Raw genomic sequence first — 21,905 nt, 5'->3', positions numbered from 1 at the left:
CCTGGATTCTGCCACTAGTATTGGTAAAATGCTTGAGGTGTCAATCACTAGAAGCAAAGGTTGCTGGTTATATAACTACATTAGAGGGCAATGTGTTGGTTGTGATAGAATGCATGGCAATGTCCCTGGTAATTTGATAGAGTCCATAAAAAAAGACACAGTCGGGTGGATTACTGTGCCGCCCAGTGACCAGTGTCTTTACTATAGCTACATAGCTCCCAAGCGTTCCAGATTCAGTGGGACTGTCCCACTTTGAGAGCTCAGCATGACGTCTCTGGTACAGCCAAAACACTGAAACAATGCAACAGCAGAGAGTCAGTACTGGACCTAAGTTCTCTCACTTGGGAACCACTTTTTTTGTTGAAAATATTTATTTTTAAGTTTTAACATTTTATATAAGACAAATTATGAATTCCACTTCCCAGGGTTTGTTATTAATGGTAACATTTAGAGCAAATAGCAAGGAGAAAGCTGTATACAAGTTAGTATAGAAGGTAAGGAAGGAAAGGAAATAGACTGAGCAAAAGGTTGTGGAACAGAAGAAGACAGTGAAGCATCCACATCAAGGTACCAAATTAAATCTACCGGATTGTCTCACGAAGTATGGATGACTCAGGGAGATGAATTCTGCGCTTGCGATAGATCATTACCATTGTCTTGATGAGAATCCACCCACGTGTCCATATTGCATAGAAGCTTTCCAAACTATCTGACCATATTGCATCCATACGTTCATACAACAAACCACTTTTTTTTTTTTAAGTAGAAACCCCTTAAATCTATAAGATGTGCTGCGTATCGCAGTTATATCCCAAATATAGGATGATTATGGGTTGGATGAAGTATCCTCTAATCTGTAGTTTTGATGTTCCCTGACAGTTTTTCTTGGCAATGATGTCCTGTCTTCACACGTGACTGATTGCAGCTAATCACAGTCAAATAATGCTCTACTGAAAAATCCCTTTGGTAACTTATTATCTTAAATATTCATACCCTACCTTATTCAAAAGGGATCTGCAGGGAATAACTTGGTACACGACGTGTATTTTTATGTGCAACACTCATCAGCTCACGGAACTATGTTATTAAAGAGTTTTAGAACATGGTAAATAAAGTGATTAAATGTGTGACTCAATTACTATTAGGTTTGGAGCTGACACTATATAATCACAAGCAGCCGGAATTTGCCATTCCCTATGCTCATTGCTATAAGTACCCACCTCTGAGTCATGCACACAGTGCGGAAGGTGTTGTTGAGCACATTGGGGAGATTTAAATGCTCCCCAAATAAATTTCATGACAAAGAGCGTGCTTTAGAGGAAGAGCATCGTCTATTCTACAATAAAAAAATGCACCAAAGATTTGGTACAAAGTAAATTACCCAATAAGTGGTGAAAACTGAGAGTAGACATTCTGAAGATGCGTCAGATTTATCACACAGCATGAACCATTTGATATGTCTGTCTAGTCGACGTTTTCACTATTGAAGAAATAGACAGTGTTGAGAAATATGCCCCATTGCCTCTCTCATCTATATTTGTTGCACACGGAATATAGAATGTCAGCATTTCTTTGCTAAATAGTTTTTTTGCAATTCTTCATTATGCCACAGATGCCGGATGCACAATGCCGATTTCAATTACTTTATAGTGAGATATGGGCAGGAGGTAGTGAGTGTCATTAAAGGGAAGCTGTCACCAGTTTTCTGCCCTATAAGCTGCGGCCACCACCACCGGGCTCTTATATACAGCATTTTAACATGCCGTATATAAGAGCCCAGGCCGCTGTGACAACATAAAAAAACCTTTATAATACTTACCTAACGGTCGCTCTGCGGGGTAATAGGTCCTAATGGGCGTCTCCGTTGTCTGGTGCCAGAGCCGCCTCTTTCTGTCATCTTTGTTCTCCTTCTTCTCTAGCCGTGGTGCATGACAGGTCCAACGTCATCCACACTCGCCGGCATTCCGGTCCTGAGCAGGCGCACTTTGATCTGCCCTGAGCAGGGCAGATCAAAGTATTGCAGTGCGCCTGAGCAGGACAGGCGAGTGTGTATGACGTAGACGCGTCATGCACACAGGCTTCAGAAAGAGGACGAAGATGGCCGAAAGGGGAGGCGCCCGCACCGGACAACATAGACACCCATTAGGCCCTATTCCACCACAGAGCGACCGTTAGATAAGTATTATAAGGTGTTTTATATGTTGTCACAGCAGCCTGGGCTCTTATATACAGCATGTTAGCTTATAGTCCAAAAAAGTGGTGACAGGTTCCCTTTAATTCCAAATCCGAGTGGCTAGATATCTTAAAAGTACCGTTCAAACCAATCTGTCCTCATCTGCTGACCTGCTACTAAATCTCAAATCACTTCTTATATCATGCAGACCATGCCGTCCACTCTCCTTTTCCCACCTGCTCTCCCTTTCTCTACTTCTTCTCACTGCTGGTGACATATCCCCCAACCCTGGCCCCCCACAGATGGTACACCCCTCTTTATCACCCCCCTATCACTCCCCACATACTAGTAGCTACCGCAATCTCTCCAATATAAAATTAATTCCCCTCTCACCTACTCCATCGCTCCCTCTCTCTGGAGCGCTCTGGAATGCCCGTTCTGTCTGTAATAAACTACACACCATTCACGATCTCTTTACCTCCAGCAATCTATCCTTTCTGGGCCTCACTGAAACATGGCTGACACCCTCCAACACTGCCTCCCCTGCTGCGCTATGCTACAGTGGCCTGCACTTTACCCACACTCCTCGCCCTGGCAATAGACAAGGTGGAGGAGTGGGCCTCCTTCTTTCTAACAACTGCTGCTTTAAACCAATCCCACCTCTACCCTCCCTTGTCCTACCTTCCTTTGAAGTGCACTCTGTCCGAATCTATTCTCCCTCTAACCTCCAAAAGGCTGTCATATACAGACCCCCGGGCGCTACCACTGCCTTCTTCGACCACTTCTCTGCCTGGCTTCTACACTTTCTCTCTGCTGACATTCCCACCATCATCATGGGTGACTTCAACATCCCCACTGACAACCGCCAGTCGGCAGCCTCCAAACTCCTGTCCCTCGCTTCGTCTTTTGGTCTAACTCAGTGGTCCACCTCTGCCACCCATAAAGATGGATACACACTAGACCTTATCCTCACCCGCCTCTGTTCCCTTTCTGACCTCACAACTTCCCCCCTCCCCCTATCTGACCATCATCTGCTGACCTTTTCAGCCTTGTCCTCCTCACCTGTCCCCCCTGTCCAGCGCCTAGCACATCCCCGCAGAAACCTTGCACACCTCAACTTGCACACCCTCTTTGACTCTATCCTTCCGCTGTCCTCCATATCGTCACTCCACGACACAAACAGTGCCACCACTTTCTACAACACCACTCTCACATCAGCTATTGATTCAGTCGCTCCCCTTGTGCATGGCAGAGTGAGACGAATCAATAGACAGCCCTGGCACAACAGCCTCACTAAAAAACTACGACAAGCATCTAGGGCTGCAGAGCGGCGCTGGAAGAAAACGCACTCCCAGGAAGACTTCACCACATTCAAAAATGCAATTCACACATTTCGTTCAGCCCTCACCTCCGCTAAACAGGATTACTTCAGAAACCTCATATCCTCTTTAACACACAACCCCAAACAGTTATTCAATACTTTCAACTCCCTCCTTCAGCCACCACTGCCCCCTCCAACCTCCCTCATTTATGCAGAAGACTTTGCCACTTATTTCAAAGAAAAAATTGACCAAATAAGGCAAGTCTTCTCTGCTTAGTCACTACAACCCCTTCATATAACTGACCACTGCCCCTCCCCCATAAACTTCCTCCCAACCATCACCGAAGAAGAGCTTGCACTTCTTCTCTCAAAAGCGCACCTCACCACCTGCGCACTTGACCCCATCCCATCCCACCTCCTCCCCAACCTCGCCACTATCCTTATTCCAGTCTTAACCCATCTTTTCAACCTATCTTTAAGAACTGGTACCTTCCCTTCTGCCTTTAAACATGCAACAGTCACACCCATCCGAAAGAAACCTTCCCTCGACCCAACCTCTACTAACAGCTACCGCCCCATATCACTACTCCTGTTCACCTCAAAACTCCTGGAACAGCATGTCCATGCTGAACTTTCCTTCCACCTCTCATCTAACTCTCTCTTTGACAACCTACAGTTCGGCTTCCGTCCTCATCATTCTACCGAAACAGCCCTGACTAAAATCACATGAGTGAAAACTGTGGAAAAAGAAAGCGCAATAGGGTCTTACCCCAATATATATAGGGTGAAGCAAAGAATAATCCTACTCACCAATTCGGGTTGTGACAGTCACAACACCTATAGCAGCATGTAACACCAAGTCCCGGCAGCGGTCCCCATGAGGCAGATAACAGAGAGTAGTAGAGAATGGGTTTCACAGCCGCGCCAAAAGACTACTGGATTCTTCTCAGATTAATGTTTCTTTTATTTCATAACAGGTCAAGTCTACGCGTTTCAGGAGAACACAGCTCCCTTCTTCAGGACAAACCAGCAAAGAATCATCAATCAATCATTTGATGATTCTTTGCTGGTTTGTCCTGAAGAAGGGAGCTGTGTTCTCCTGAAACGCGTAGACTTGACCTGTTATGAAATAAAAGAAACATTAATCTGAGAAGAATCCAGTAGTCTTTTGGCGCGGCTGTGAAACCCATTCTCTACTACTTTCTGTTATCTGACTAAAATCACGAATGACTTACTTACTGCCAAAGCTAACAAGCACTTCTCCATACTCCTACTTCTAGACCTGTCCTCAGCCTTCGATACTGTTGACCACACCCTCCTATTGCAGATCCTTTCTTCCCTTGGTGTCAGAGATCTCGCCCTCTCTTGGATCTCTTCATACTTCTCCAACCGTACTTTTAGTGTCTCCCACTCCCACACAACCTCTTCATCCCGCCATCTCTCTGTTGGCATCCCTCAAGGCTCTGTCCTGGGACCCCTACTTTTTTCTATCTACACATTTGGCCTGGGACAACTCATAAAGTCCCATGGCTTCCAGTACCACCTATATGCCGATGATACTCAGATCCACATCTCTGGCTCAGATGTCACATCTCTGCTGTCCAGAATCCCAAAGTGTCTATCTGCTATATTCTCCTTTTTTTCTTCTCGCTTCCTAAAGCTCAATGTGGCCAAAACTGAACTGATCATCTTTCCTCCATCTCAACTACACTCTCCACCTGATCTATCTATTACAATAAATAACACCAGGCTCTCGCCAGTACCCAAAGTTCGCTGCCTCGGAGTGACCTTTAACTCTGTCTTGTCCTTTATACCACACATCCAATCCCTCACCACCTCCTGCTATCTTCAACTCAAAAATATTTCCAGAATCCGTCCTTTCCTCAACTCGCAATCTACAAAAATGCTAGTGCATGCCCTCATAATCTCCCGCCTCGATTACTGTAACATCCTCCTCTGTGGCCTCCCTGCTAACACGCTCGCCCCTCTCCAGTCCATCCTTAATTCTGCTGCCCGTCTGATCCACATCTCTCTCCTCAATACCACCCTGCTTCTCCTCTCTGCAAGTCCCTCCACTGGCTCCCAATCTTCCACCGCATCCAATTCAAACTACTAACACTGACCTACAAAGCTGTGCATAATCTGTCTCCTCCGTATATCTCCGAACTAATCTCCCACTACACTCCAACACGTCACCTCCGGTCCTCCCAAGATCTCCTTCTCTCCTCCTCTTTCATTCGCTCCTCACGCAACCGACTCCAAGACTTCTCCTGAGCATCCCCAGTCTTCTGGAACTCGCTGCCTCAACACGTCAGACTATCTGCTACCCTTGCAAGCTTCAAACGGAACCTGAAAACCCATCTGTTCAGAAATGCCTATAATCTACAATGACCTCACTGCTTCACTATCGTGCAGAGCCGCCGCCCGACCACCGAGCGGAGCTGCCGCCCGACCAATCTACACCCCACCTACTGTCTCCTCCCCAAAATCCTATAGATTGTAAGCCCGCAAGGGTAGGGCCCTCTTCCCTCTGTACTAGTCTGTCTACTGTAACTTGTGTATGTATTCTGTATGTAACCCCTTCTCATGTACAGCACCATGGAATTAATGGTGCTCTATAAATAAATAATAATAATAATAATAATAATAATAATAAAAGTGTAGCTTCCCATCTACTTCTTTCCCTCTATCTTCATCCCCCTCTTCTTTGATTGCCAGCTCTGGCTTTATAGAGACAGAGAAGTACAGGGATAGAGGGAAAACAAGAAGGAGGGAAGGTGTCCTAAAATGTTTGGCCACACCATGATGCACCATGTGCCTGTTCTTGGCTTGAACAGTCATCCTGTCCTGATAGATTCCCTTTAGGCTATGTTCCCATGAAGAGCTGTTGATAGGTTTTTAATGTTGCAGATTGTCTGCACTTATTATGTAAATTAGGTTACTTACATATTTTTCATACCTTTTTGTGTGTGTTTTTTACATGTGTTTTTATCCCTTTTTTGACACTGCGTTTTTTTCTCTCTTTGGTGTGTCATGTTCTAAATAACGCTAATTTTGTTTTTTATGTTTCCGGCTATTTGAGTTTCACAAAATATTATTGACACAGTTACTAGCATATAACATGGATTTTTATCCGATTCTGCTGCAGAAACACGCACTGGAAACCTATGTGCATTTTTATTATCTGCAGATTTTCTGCATCTGATGCAATTCTATGGGTAAAATTTGCACATAAACCTCAGCAAGAGAAATTGACCCTTTGTGGATTTGAAGCAAGCACCACAGGCCAGTTTATACAACTTAAAAAAAGCACAATGGACAGAAGATTTTTATAAATCCTATCTACTTTGCTGCAACTGGAAGACGCTGAATTATTGACAAAGCAAATATAAACAGCATCAAAAACTCATTGTGGTCACACACCCTTAGGCTATGTGCCCACTTGCGCTCGTACCTGCGGATGTATCCGCAGGTACGAGCGCATGTTTCCCGCAGCTGCCCGCCGGCATCCGCAGCTATTTTTAGCTGCTAGATTACAGCAGAATAGCTGCATGTGGACATTCACGCGGCTTACCTGCGGACATCTCGGCCTCTCATCTCCATAGCGGAGGGCCGGGACATCCGCAGGTAATTCCGCATGAATAATTGACATGCAATTATACATGCGGATGCCTACATCCGCAGCATGTTCGGCAGCTGCACTTTCCGCAGCGTGGACACAGCACTCCCCATGTCCCATAAGATAACATGGGGAGTTACTGTACATGCTAAAACCTGCGGATTTATCTGGAAAATCCAGAAAATCCGCAGGTTTACCGCGGCAAAATCCGCACAAACAGGCTCCCGTGGGCACATAGTCTTAACCTGTTGGTCTTGCCTTGATTGATAAAGCATTTTCTTAAAAACTCAATAAGGGTATGTAAACAAGTTGAGTATTTGCAACAGACATTTCTGCACCAACACTGTTGCTCCAGTGTATGTGTGTGTTTTAAAATTTTAGCTACATCATTAAAAGTTATATTTAAATTTTTTTTTCACACATTTAGTTTATTCTTTTGCCCGGCTACTTATTCCAAAACACTGCAGTTTTCAGTACCAGAAAAATTAGATTTCTGAAATCTCATGCACATGCTGCTTATTTTTTTCTTGAAGATTTGAAACTGTTTCAGATTCATTCTATTCATTCTTTCATTCATTCATTCATTCAGTCTACAGTATTTCAGTGTTTTTATAGCATTTTTTACCATTCAAGTGCACAAAAAAACGGAAAAAAAACTGTGCGTTACGCAGCATTTTTCTTGCTAAGAAATGCATTTTTCATGTAGAATTTTCTGCTGCAAATGCTTCATGTGAGCACATACTGTAAGGCTGTATGCCCATGATGAGTTTTGGGTGAGTTTTTTACTTCAATCGCAATCGCACGTACCTGTCACACACTGCAATGTACCTTACGATGCCGGATGTGCGTCACTTACGACGTGACCCCGCCGACACATTGTAAGATATATTGCAGCGTGTAAAGCAGGCTTTATTCTCATTTTCTCAAGGAAAGACTAGAAGCAATGGGATGAAACTGATGGGGAGGAGACACAGATTAGATATTAGAAAAAACTTTTTGACAGTGAGGGTGATCAACGGGTGGAACAGGCTGCCACGAGAGGTTGTGAGTTCTCCCTCAATGGAAGTCTTTAAAAAGAGGTTGGACGGACATCTGTCTGGGATGATTTAGTGAATCCTGCTTTGAGCAGAGGCTTGGACTAGATGACCCAGGAGGTCCATTCCAACTCTACCATTCTATGATTCTATGATAACATCACAACATATACTGTAGAATAAAAAATATAGTGCTGGTGAGGATTAACAAAAGAAGAGGAGCACCCAAATACAGATTAAATAAATGGGAGGTAGGTGTAAAGTGTCTGTGCAAAATAGCAGTAATAATAAATATATTGCACAAAAAGGGGAAAAAGCCCAACAGTACAATGTATGTATATAATGGCAGTTGAGTACTGGAGGTTAAATAATCCAAGGGCTGTACAAGCTCACCCATAGTAAAGTGCACGTGCATGATACACTCTAAAAACTCAACTCCCTGTAGACAGACACTCACCCATAATGCCTCCTATCTGTAAGTGGATGCACTTCAAGGACCCTGACGCGCATTTCGTGTGGGCTTCTTCGGGCTGTTCTTTTTACTCGGCCTACTCTGACATGCAGTGCACATTTTGATCCCGCAACATGTCAATTTTTCTTCTGGGTACCCTTAGTGTTATGGGTGGATTTTCCCCATAGACTTGCATTAAAGACAGAAAATCTGCAAGTTAAAAACTAATATGCATTTTTAGTGTGTTTTAGGTGCAGAATTGCATAAAAAGCGTATGTAATCTTAACATGACTGAATGAGTAAAGTTTTGTCTAAGCCAAATACCAAGAAGTATAAAAAACAAAGCGGCTTTATTTAACTCATGACACAACAAATGAGACAAAAAAAAGATAAAAAAAATGCTATAAAAATGTATGTACAAAAACGTACTAAAATGCAACGGAAAAAAACGCAAGTAACCCAATTTAAATAATAGGTGCCGAAAATCTTCAACATCCAAAGCTCATCGTGGCAACATAGCCCAAGGATTACTTGAATTATGACAAACAAAGATCTAACAGCAATAAAAACCATATCAAAATATGCAAGAACAAGAAAAACCTTTATGCTGCATAAATTGCAATCAAACAAAAACAAAGTTTATACTGTTATTTTATCATTGGCAAAAAGGGCTCTTCGTTACTTTGATATATACTGGCTATTGTATTTTATGGAGTGTATTAGAGCATGCTAAGGGGATCCTTGCCCTTGGCCCTCTGCTTATGTCTTACAAAATCCTGCTTTGTGGCATCTGTCATTATTTACTGCCCTGCAGAAGGCACTGGTACAGCATATTGTTTACGCATGTTTGCATCATTTTTATGGATTCTTCTCTATTTCTAGGCTTGTATAAACAGACAACATTTGCAGTATATATTTTAAGGTCAAATTTTCCATTGATTAACCCTTGCACATCCTTTCCAACCTAACAAATGTCTAGGACCCTATGTTCTCTGCAGAGTAGGGAGTAGACTGACTTGTTGGCTTAGGGCTCATTCAGACGTCAGTTTTTCACATGATTTTCGTATATTTATCATTATCTATGGGGCTGTGTTCACATGTTCGTGCATTTTTGCGGACCACGGATTAAACCTGCTAATGTACGTCTATTGGTCCGTGGAAAAAATGTGACAGCACTCGGATGATAGCACTCACACTATTTCATGTGAAAAGCTTTATAGACCATGATTTTTTTTTTCAGATGAGAAAAAACTGATGTAACTGACCCACATCTGATGGTAAAAACTGACCCTGACTGAACACTAGTGAAAATCTGATAAAAAAAAAACCAATGACATGCAAATAGTTTTTTTTTTGTGTACGAAAACAATCACCAGCATCTGAATGAGCCATTAGTGATGTAGCAATATAGGCTACAATTATATTACATTGGTGTCATGATTCATGCATGGCTCTGGCGTTCCATGTGTCCTGCCTCCGGGGTTTAGGTCTCTTGGGAGGGGCCAGTCGGTTCTGGGCTCGTTCTGGAGGACGCACCGCCATATCTCCGGGACATCACCAGTAATATTTCCGGCTCTGCTGTGTGCACTGTTCCTGTGAGAAGTTCTCTGTTCCTTGTTCCGTGTCCTCCGCTCCCTCCCCTGTGCTTACTTGCTCTCCCGTTATCCGACCCTCATCTAGAGTGGTGTATTGTATTAAATAACATACAATCTACTACGTATTTCTACCTTTCAGATACCAAGCTTGGGCCTGAAGTTTTCAGATTTGATACTGGTGCCGAAGCCACATCCACCAGGCTGAGTGAGCGATATTACTTATTACGTCCAGAAGTGGTGGAGAGTTACTTATACCTGTGGAGATTGACACACAACCCCAAGTACAGAGAATGGGGCTGGGAGATTGTACAGGTATGACAATCTGACGACTCTTCCATTTCAGTGAAACAAATGTATAAAGTAATTTTGAGATAATATAACATTTTGCATTAAGCAATGTTGGTTTGTGGCTTCCCTTTTCCAATAAAATGAGTATTTCATGCAAAATCTGAAGATAATAACGAATCCCCTATATGTATTACATGGACTATATTGTCAATGGGGCATCAACTAGACTCATAAAATAAGCTATTTTTTGCCACTTCAATGGCATGTCATTCATAGACAACCAATTTACTGTGACTTGAGCCAAAGGTATGCACTAATTAAATAGCATGCACATACTGAACTGGGGTGCTAAGGGTCCACCAGTAATATTGACTCTGGGGGCCCACTGTTCAGCCAAATGCAAATATTACATTATCCTCATTCACAAGCGTGCCTTTCTTCTATATTATAATTACCTAGGCAGTTACATGAATGATAATATGATGTCTTTGTCTGTACATAACCAATGAAGTATATTGTGCCAACTGGTGCTCATATATGGGCCAACACCCCACACAGGAGGAAACTGGGGAATTCACATGTTCCCCGAAGGGCCAGTCCAAGCCTATGAAATAGTAACAACTGTTTTGTATATACAATGTATCACAAAAGTGAGTACACGCCTCACATTTTTGTAAATATTTTATATCTTTTCCTGGGACAACAATGAGGATATGACACTTTAATACAATGTAAAGTAGTCAGTGTACAGCTTGTATAACAGTGTAAATTTGGTGCCCTCTAAATAACTCAACACACAGTCATTAATGTCTAAATCACTGGCAACAATAGTGAGTACACCCCTAAGTGATAATGGCCAAATTATGTCCAATTAGCCATTTACCTTTCCCGGTATCATGTGACTGATTAGTGTTACAAGGTCTCAGGTGTGAATGGGGAGCAGATGTGGTAAATTTAGTGTTATCGCTCTAATCCTCTCTTATACTGGTCACTGGAAGTTCAGCATGGCACCTCATGTCCAAGAATTCTCTGTGGATTTGAAAAAAAAATTGTTTCTCTGCATAAAGATGGTCTTGGCTATAAGAAGATTGCCAACACCCTGAAACTGAGCTGCAGTAGGCTTGCCAAGACCATACAGCGGTTTAACAAGACATGTTCCACTCAGAACAGGACTCACCATGGTCCACCAAAGAAGTTGAGTGCACGTGCTCAGCATCATATCCAGAGATTGTCATTTGAAAATATGAGTATGAGTGCTGTCAGCATTGCTACAGAGGGTAAAGTGGTGGTGGTGGGGGTCAGCCTGTCAGAGCTCAGACCATATGCCGTACACTCCATCAAATTAATCTGCATGGCTTTCGTCCTAAAAGGAAGCCTCATCTAAAGATGATGCACAAACTTGCAAAGTTTGTTGAAGACAAACAGATTAAAGCTGGGTTTACACACTGCAACATCGCAAAGGACATCGCTGTAACGTCACCGGTTTTGTGACGTAACAGCGACCTCCCTAAGTCTCTGTTGAGTCGCTGGTGAGCAGTCAAACAGGCAAACCTGGCCAACAACTCAACAGCGATCCGGACCTGCAGAGCGACCTAGCTGGTTGTTGGGGACGTTGATAAGCAGCCTTTTGAAAGGGAAGTTGCTAACAAAGTCTCTGCAAAGTCTTTCACACACTGAAACTTCATGCTGCACAGCGGGAAACAAAGGACCTAGGAATGGTCCTGAACGATTTGTAACGATTACAACTTCACAGCAGGGGCCGGGTCGCTGATATGATTCACACACTGCAACATCGCAAACAACATCGCTATTGCGTCACAAAACCGGTGACGTTACAGCGATGTCGTTTGAGATGTTGCAGTGTGTAAACCCAGCTTTAGAGCATGGATCACTGGCACCATGTGCTGTGGTCTGATAAGACCAAGATAAACTTATTTGGTTCAGATAGTGTCAAGTGTGTGTTGTTGCAACCAGGTGAGGAATACAGAGACAAGTGTGTCTTGCCTACAGCCAAGCATGGTGGTGAGAGTGTAATGGTTTGAAGCTGCATGAGTGCTGTCTGCTGTGGGGAGCTACAATTCATTGAGGAAACCATGAATGCCAACATGTACTGTGAGATACTGAAGGAGAGCATGATCTCCTCCCTTCAGAAACTGGGCCGCAGGGCAGTAATTCACCATGATAACGACCCCAAGATGACCCCTGCCTTTCTAAAGTAACTGTAGGCAAAGGTGCTGGACTGGCCATTCATGTATCCAGACCTAAACCCTATAGAGCATATGTGGGGCATCCTCAAACAGAAGGTGGAGGAACACAAGGTCTCTAACATCCCCCAGCTCTGTGATGTCGTCATGGAAGGAGGACGAGGATTCTAGTGGCTCCCATGAAGCTCTAAGGAACTCCATGCCAAAGAGCGTTAAGGCAGTGCTTAAAATTAATGGCGGGCACACAAAATATTGACACTTTGGGCACAATTTGGCCAATTTCATTTAATTGGGTACTCATTTTTGTTGCCAGTTGTTTAGACATTAATGGCTGTGTGGTGTTACTTAGAGCGCGCACAAAATTTAGACTGTTGTACAAGCTGTACACTGACAACTTTACATGATATCAAAGTGTAAGGCGCACCTGTGCAATAGTCATTCTGTGTAATCATCTTGATATGTCACACCTGTGAGGTGGATGGATTATCTCGGCAAAGGAGAAGTGCTCACTAACACAGAGTTAGACAAATTTGTGAATAATGTTTTACAAAAAAGGTCTTTTGTCTAGATAGAAAAAGTCTTAGATCTTTGAGTTCAGCTCATGAAAAATGGGAGCAAAAATAAAAGTGCTGCTTTTATACTTTTGTTTGGTGTATATATTGAGACATACTAGGAGAGGTTTATCAGTATATTTATGATGTATATGTTAGGAACACAGTAAAACTGCATGATGAAACACAGATAATCATTCTTTATTGTACATGACATAATCTCTTGTAACACATTGCATATTCTCTCGGCATTCCCGACTGTTACATTCATTTTCCTTTGGTCTAATCTCTGCTGCACTCATCCTCTTGTTGAATTGAGCTGAAAATCTTCACCTCGTTTTGCTTCAAACCAAAACAAACCTCAGTTATCAGTCTGTATTGGATATGACAACAAGCAGCCTCAAGAAAGAAAAAACTAAAGTTACGAAAAGGCAATGCCTTCATGTTCTTCATATTAGCAAGAAATGTAAAATCATTACTAAGAGCATAAGGAATGGCTGCCAGGAGGATGTCACTTTTAATAAAGTCATTTTGCCAGTGTAATTGACTTCGGCTTTTCTTGTCAAGAATATTATGGATAGCTTTTGTCTATTAAAAAGAATGTATCAATTATAAATAGGTTGTCGACTTTTCCATAACATCTTTGTACTGTACCACCCTGAGCTGGCACTAATGATCAGCGGCTGAGACTGAACCTGTATGTTCTTAGCTGACCCATTATGTGACTAAAGGCTACTTTACACACTGCGATATCGGTCCCGATATCGCTAGTGTGGGTAGCCGCCCCCATCTGTTGCGCGACACGGGCAAATCGCTGCCCGTGCCGCACAACATCGCCCAGACCGGTCACACATACATACCTGTCCGGCGACGTCGCTGTGACGGGCGAACCGCCTCCTTTCTAAGGGGGCGGTCCGTGCGGCGTCACAGCGACGTCACTGAACCGCCGCCCAATAGCAGCGGAGGGGCGTAGCTGAGCGGGACGTAACATCCCGCCCACCTCCTTCCTTCCGCATAGCGGCCGGGAGGCAGGTAAGGGGAGCTTCCTCGTTCCTGCGGCGTCACATGCAGCGATGTGTGCTGCCGCAGGAACGAGGAACAACCTCGTTACTGCGGCAGTAACGAGATTTGAGAATGGACCCCCGTGTCGCCGATTAGCGATTTTGCACGTTTTTGCAACGATGCAAAATCGCTTATCGGTGTTACACGCAACGGCATCGCTAATGCGGCCGGATGTGCGTCACGAATTCCGTGACCCCAACGAGTTCGCATTAGCGATGTCGCAGCGTGTAAAGCACCCTTTACTCTAAAAAAAACAGCTAATTTCATACATTTTGTAGAGGATTTTATCTTAATTGATTCTGAAGACATTAAAGACCATTCCCATTACAATTAATTGGTACATTTTGACAATCTAAAGCCTGCTTTACACGTAGCAATTAGTTGTACAATCGCATTTGCGATGTGACACGCCCAGGTCGCATATGTGATCTTATGAGATTGCACGTAGGTCGTTCATTTGCTGTCACACGAGCGTTAGTAGTCTATGTTAAATTGATCAATTTTGTGTGCGATCCTTTAGATCATGTGTTCTGTGACGTATGCATTGGGCACCCTTTTTTTTATTATTTATTGACTTGCCAAGCGTGTGTAATGTGTAGGGATGCGTTTTTACTATGTCATCTGCCATTCAGCTCTGCTACATGGCCGCTGACAGCAGACACAGACACAGACAGCCATGTAGCAGAGCTGAATGGCAGATGACAGCAGACACAGACAGAGCCGCACTGTCAGAATGAACTCGGGTGAACTTCACCCGACTTCATTGTCATGCTGCGGCTCTGTCTGTGTCGCATCCTGATTAGCGGTCATCAGTGAAGGACTCACCGGTGACCGCTAAACTCCTGAATAACTGAATTGAGCAGCCCTCTCTCATACTCACCGATCCCCGATCCCCGGCGCTGCACGGAATTCACACTGCTCTGGCGGCTTTTACTATTTTGAAAAAGCTGGCCGCCCATTAAACAATCTCATATTCCCTGCTTTCCCTGCCCACCGGCGCCTATGATTGGTTACAGTGAGACATGCCCCCACGCTGAGTGACAGGTGTTACACTGCACCCAATCACAGCAGCCGGTGGGCGTGTCTATACTGTGTAGTGAAATAAATAATTAAATAATTTAAAAAAACGGCGTGCGGTCCCCCCCAATTTTAAAACCAGCCAGATAAAGCCATACGGCTGAAGGCTGGTATTCTCAGGATGGGGAGCTCCACGTTATGGGGAGCCCCCCAGCCTAACAATATCAGCCAACAGCCGCCCAGAATTGCCGTATACATTAGATGCGACAGTTCTGGAGCTGTACCCGGCTCTTCCCGATTTACCCTGCTGCGTTGGCAAATCGGGGTAATAAGGAGTTATTGGCAGCCCATAGCTGCCAATAAATCCTAGATTAATCATGTCAGGCGTCTATGAGACACCTTCCATGATTAATCTGTAAATTACAGTAAATAAACACACACACCCGAAAAAATCCTTTATTAGAAATAAAAAACACAAACATATACCCTGGTTCACCACTTTAATCAGCCCAAAAAAGCCCTCCATGTCCGGCGTAATCCAGGATGGTCCAGCGTCGCATCCAGCGCTGCTGCATGGAGGTGACCGGAGCTGCAGAATACACCGCCGCTGCTCCGGTCACCTCCACACAGCAACTGAAGACAGCCGTGCGATCAGCTGAGCTGTCACTGAGGTTACTCACGGCCACCGCTGGATCCAGTGACAGCGGGTAACCTCAGTGACAGCTCAGCTGATCGCGCGGCTGTCTTCAGTTGCTGTTTGAAGCTGACCGGAGCGGCGGTGTATTCTGCAGCTCCTGTCACCTCCATGCAGCAGCGCTGGATGCGACGCTGGAACATCCTGGATTACGCCGGATATGGAGGGCTTTTTGGGGCTGATTAAAGTGGTTAACCAGGGTATATGTTTGTGTTTTTTATTTCTAATAAATGATTTTTTCAGCTGTGTGTGTTTATTTACTGTAATTTACAGATTAATCATGGAGGGTGTCTCATAGACGCCTGACATGATTAATCTAGGACTTATTGGCAGCTATGGGCTGCCAATAACTCCTTATTACCCCGATTTGCCAACGCACCAGGGCAAATCGGGAAGAGCCGGGTACAGTCCCAGAACTGTCGCATCTAATGTATGCGGCAATTCTAGGCGGCTGTTGGCTGATATTGTTACGCTGGGGGGCTCCCCATAACGTGGAGCTCCCCATCCTGAGAATACCAGCCTTCAGCCGTATGGCTTTATCTGGCTGGTTTTAAAATTGGGGGGGACCGCACGCCGTTTTTTTAAATTATTTAATTATTTATTTCACTACACAGTATAGACACGCCCACCGGCTGCTGTGATTGGGTGCAGTGTGACACCTGTCACTCAGCGTGGGGGCGTGTCTCACTGTAACCAATCATAGGCGCCGGTGGCCGGGGAAAGCAGGGAATACGAGATTGTTTAATGGGCGGCCGGCTTTTTCAAAACAGTAAAATCCGCCGGAGCAGTGTGAACGCCGTGCAGCGCCGGGGATCGGGGATCGGTGAGTATGAGAGAGGGGGATAGACTGACATGGACAGAGAGAGAGGGACAGAGATAGTGACCGACTGACAGAGATTAGTGAATGACAGACATTGTGAGGCGCTTCAGAACGCAGCTTTTCAGCTGCGCTCTGAAGCGGACCTTTTTTAAGCTGCAGTGCAGAGCACACACCTGCGCACATAGCATCAGACACCAAAATCGTATGAGGGATGTCACACATTACAATTCACTAGGTTCGTGCAACAAAACGCTCAATTCTAGACAAAGATACGATGTGTTTGCGATCAACGGTTTTGCGTTCAATCCTGATCGCACGTAGATGTCACACGCAGATACCTCACAAACGATGCCGGATGTGCATCACTTACAACTTGACCCAAACGACGGATTGTGAGATATATTGAAGCGTGTGTAGCGGGCTTTAGCCTGACTAGTCTATATTTCTAATAATTAATCCATCTCATAATGATTACTATGAGACTGTGATTATCCATTACTGCGATAATTTTTAATATAGCAGAACTGTTAGTCTACATTCAGACAGTCTGACCATGCCATATACCTATGAAGCTGTTGAGTTTGGGTTAGGGGACTGTTCAAGTAACTGTACTTCAATTAAAGGTTTCTGGGATTCATTCTATGGCACCGGTGAGAAATAAAGAAATACACAGGCATGTGATTTCCAAAGCTCTCCAAATGATTTTAATGAGATTCAGATCTTTTATAGTCCTCAGAAATAAAGGCGTACTATATATAAATTTGGGTGTTCCTTAAAGGATAGTAAATAGTAGAATACATAACTACATAATAAGTAAAGACACTCTAAGCATCCACCCTGTTAAGCCACATTCCCTGAACAAGTCTTTGTTCTAAAAGTGAAATCCCACACCCTAAGGCCCCTTTCACACGTCAGTGATTCTGGTACGTTTGTGCTTTTTTTTAAATGTACCAGAATCACTGACATACGCAGACCCATTATAATGAATGGGTCTGCTCACACGTCAGTGATTTTTCACTGCACGAGTCTCCGTGCGGCGTACCCGCGTGTGTGTGATTGCCGCACGGAGACATGTCCATTTTTTTCTGGCATCACTGATGTCCCACGGACCACGCAGTGGTGTGGTCCGTGAAACACGTGCCAGAAAAAAACGTGCATTTAAAATAATAAACATTTTTACTCACCCGGCTTCAGCCGCGCTCTCTGCAGCCCGTTCTCCCTGCTGCTTCTAAGCTGGCTGATTACTGTCGCGCATATTAATGATGTGTCGCGGGCGGGGAGGAGGGTGTCGGCACACTACGCTCACCCCCTTCTGCTCGGGTCCGGCGGCTGCTGCTCTGTGGTGGCTCGAGCGGTGGGCCGGATCCCGGGGGTTTCTCGAGCGGCACTCCTCGCCCGTGAGTGAAAGGGGATTGTTGGGTGTGGGGATGATTATTGTCCGTGACGCCACCCACGGTTGTGGTGATTTCACCACCGCTGCTCTATACGGGGCTCCCGGGGAAGGTGATGCGGAGCAGCCAGGTGTTGTGTTGCCCCTCCGTGGGTAGGGGTTGGTGATCCCGGAGCCCGGTGATGGAGGTGGAGGTGCAGGGCCTGGTGGGCGCAGGGACGCGGGGGCAGCGCTGTGCCTTGCGGCACTGTGGTACTCACTCAGCCTGAGACGTGACACAGTTTTTACGGTAAACCAAACGGCTGGATAGACGGTCCCACGGACGGCTGCACTTGCTCTCCCAGTAGGTGACGGTGATGTCCCTTTTCCTTGCACCTTGATGTACTTGTTGGTTGCGATGGGTCCCCACCGGTAACCCGCTCCCCGGCTTCAAGCTGGACCGGGGGAGCTCTACTCTTTGCCCGCAGGCGCTGGCCCTGGGGAAACTGGTGCCCTGGCAGTGGTGGTGTCTCCCCTGTAATGGTTGAGCTGTTGCCTTCAATCGGGACTTTGTTGTTGGGGGATCTGCGTCCCCGTCACTGACGGATTCGGCAAATTTGGCGACTCCTAGCCTTGCCGGGGTCCGAGAGGCCCCTGCCCTGGTGCTGACTGTCCTTCGGAACACTGCTCCAGACCGCCGGGCACACAGCCAACGGGGTCCTTCCAGGAACTTCCAAACGGTCCCCCTCCAGACAGTCACCGCCGTTGCTGACCTTGCTGATCTGGCCCTACACAAAGCTGGACCCTTCAGGCTTTCCTTCCTTCTTCACACTTTTCTACTTTCACTACTTCCACTTAGTTGTTTACTCCTCCGTGTCCCTCACTGGACTCTACTTCACTCTTGCCCTGCCTGGGCTCAACTGCCTGGTTTTCCCGCCTCCAGAGCTGTGTCCTCCTCGGTGGGTGGAGCCAACCGCCTGGCCCACCCCCTGGTGTGAATCATCAGCCTCTGGAGGAATGCAACAAGGATTTCTGGTTAGCTGTGGTGTTCCTAGCTGGGATGTAGGGTGCGGTGGTGTGTGACCTGTGTCCCCTGGCTTGCCCAGGGCGACACAGATGCACGACACAGCCGACCCGGAAGCAGCTGCTGCGGGGGTCAGCGCCGGCCGGATGCTGCATCGCGGGAGCGATCAGCACCATGGAGAGCGGGAGCGGGCGCAGGTGAGTTGATTTCTAAGTGCAATCACGGGCCACGGAGAACGGAGCCCGGATTGCACTTAGACAACCCACGTGTGCCGTGATTCACGGCACACACAGGGACATGTGCGTGTTTTACACGCCAGTGAAAAAGTCTGTGTTTTTCACTGACGTGTGAAACGGGCCTAAGAGCTGAATATATTACCTCCTTCTTTACTTTAACAGGGACCATGCAGCCGGTCCTGGGAATTCGACCTTACTGCAGCTGACCATAGACTTGAACTAACAGTCACATTTGACCTCCAAATAAACATGTATGCTCAAACCGGTCAAACATGAATGTTTATATAGGTGGCCACAGATAGATAACCAACATGTCTAATTCTTCTCCTCCCCCTGATCACAGATATAAGTGGAAATGAGTAGGCACATAGGACATGGGATTGTTGACACTGCATATGAAATCAGTGACATCTATTATAAAGAAATAGATATATGTTTGCAGCCGTAGATGTCGAACTGGACTTATACCCTTGGTCACACACTCTGTTTTTACCATGTTTTTGATGCAGAAAATGCTTTAAGGCTATGTGCGCACGTGTGCGTATTGCATGCAGTTACGCTGCGTTCTGCACCGCAGCGTAACTGGATGCGTCCTGCGTCCCCAGCACAATCTATGAAGATTGTGCATGAGACGTGCGCACGTGGCGTATTAGAACGCAGCGATTCGGCTGCTGCCCGAAGTGCGCGTTCTAAGAAGTGACATGTCACTTCTTTTGTGCGGTTTGCATGCTGTCTATAGGGAGAGGCAGCATGCAGAGCGCACGTTCTCTGCCGGCACCATGCGCTTCAGAACGAAGCTTTTCAGCTGCGCTCTGAAGCGACCTTTTGTGTGCGGGGCAGAGCACAAGTGCGCACATAGCCTTATAGTAACAGCCAAGTGAATTAAAATTTTGAACTACCGATGCTTTTTTTTTTTTTTTTTCAAATGTCAAAATGTCAATTCTTTCAGCGTTTTTGTAGCGTTTTTCACCCATTAAAATGAATAGGGAAAAAAGAGGAGTAAAAATACATGAAAAAGCACGGTTTTTACGCAGCGTTTTTCATACCAAAACTCTCTTTTTGCTGCAAATACTCTTTGTGTGCACATACCTTTAAGCGACGTTCGATCTGATTTTTTTCCCAAATAGCAGAGCATTTCCCAACTTCCCGCAATATCTCATTGCGCAACACTAAAAGCTTTTGATTGTCAGAATCGTTCTATACCTCCTTGGCCTAATTCTCACCTTGTCTATTGCATGGCTGACTGCCGTATAAGAAAAAAGATTGCTGTCACTTGCTCCAATAATTCCTCTGAGAGGAACATATATAACGTTATGCTCTGCTATCATAACAAGTACAACCTTACGGGTTTAAATGTATTCTCTTGTCTTGAAATACATGACTTATTGTTCTTTTTTTTACCTAGGCCTTGGATACCTACTGCAGAATAGAAAGTGGATTTTCAGGCATTAGAGACGTGTACACTACAAATCCCAACCATGATAATGTTCAACAAAGTTTCTTCATGTCAGAAACATTAAAGTGAGTACTGCATGTTTACTCGGTTTTGATTAATATAATGTTTTTTTTGTTTTACACTTTTAGGCCCCCTTCACACGTCCATGAAAAACACGCACGTGTGTTACGGGCCGTTTTTCGGGTCCGTGTCCCGTTTTTGTGTCCGTTTTTATGGTCCGTGTGGCACCTGTGTGAATTGCGTATGCTAGCCGTGTTTGTGTGCAGAACGTCCGTGTGTGCGTGTGGAATAAACGTGTATGTGAACGTGTAATGTCCGTGTGTAATGTCCGTGTGTGTGATGCACAATGTCGTTTATAAATGTCGGCTGACAGCAGACAGAGTTGCGCGATGAGAATGAACTCGGGTGAACTTCACCCGACTTCATCCTCATACCGCGGCTCTGTCTGTGTCGAGTACTGATTAGCGGTCACCTGTGAAGGATTCACCGGTGACCGCTAATCCCCCGAGTGACTGAAGTGTCCCCCCCTCTCTCATACTCACCGATCCCCGATCACCGGCGCTGCACGGCATTCACACGGCTGCGGCGGCTTTTACTATTTTGAAAAAGCCGGCCGCCCATTAAACAATCTCGTATTCCCTGCTTTCCCCGCCCACCGGCGCCTATGATTGGTTACAGTGAGACACGCCCCCACGCTGAGTGACAGGTGTCACACTGCACCCAATCACAGCAGCCGGTGGGCGTGTCTATACTGTGCAGTAAAATAAATAAATAAATAATTAAAAAAAAACGGCGTGCGGTTCCCCCCAATTTAAAAGCCAGCCAGATAAAGCCATACGGCTGAAGGCTGGTATTCTCAGGATGGGGAGCTCCACGTTATGGGGAGCCCCCCACCCTAACAATATCAGTCAGCAGCCGCCCAGAATTGCCGCATACATTATATGCGACAGTTCTGGGACTGTACCCGGCTCTTCCCGATTTGCCCTGGTGC

At 45.4% G+C, this 21,905-nt stretch overlaps 1 protein-coding gene across 1 annotated transcript in view; it reads left to right on the top strand.

The window, feature by feature from the left end:
* Window positions 1-21,905, top strand: part of LOC142291505 (mannosyl-oligosaccharide 1,2-alpha-mannosidase IA-like) — a 259,237-nt gene that overhangs the window by 205,817 nt on the left and 31,515 nt on the right. The window contains exons 11-12 of the mRNA XM_075336074.1: window positions 10,333-10,505; window positions 20,864-20,979. Coding sequence (XP_075192189.1) covers window positions 10,333-10,505; window positions 20,864-20,979 — 289 coding nt within the window. The remainder of the gene's footprint in view (window positions 1-10,332; window positions 10,506-20,863; window positions 20,980-21,905) is intronic.

The sequence above is a fragment of the Anomaloglossus baeobatrachus genome, chromosome 2 (genome assembly GCF_048569485.1).
Source record: "Anomaloglossus baeobatrachus isolate aAnoBae1 chromosome 2, aAnoBae1.hap1, whole genome shotgun sequence".
NCBI lineage: Eukaryota > Metazoa > Chordata > Amphibia > Anura > Aromobatidae > Anomaloglossus > Anomaloglossus baeobatrachus.
This window is presented reverse-complemented; position numbering and strand designations above follow the sequence as displayed.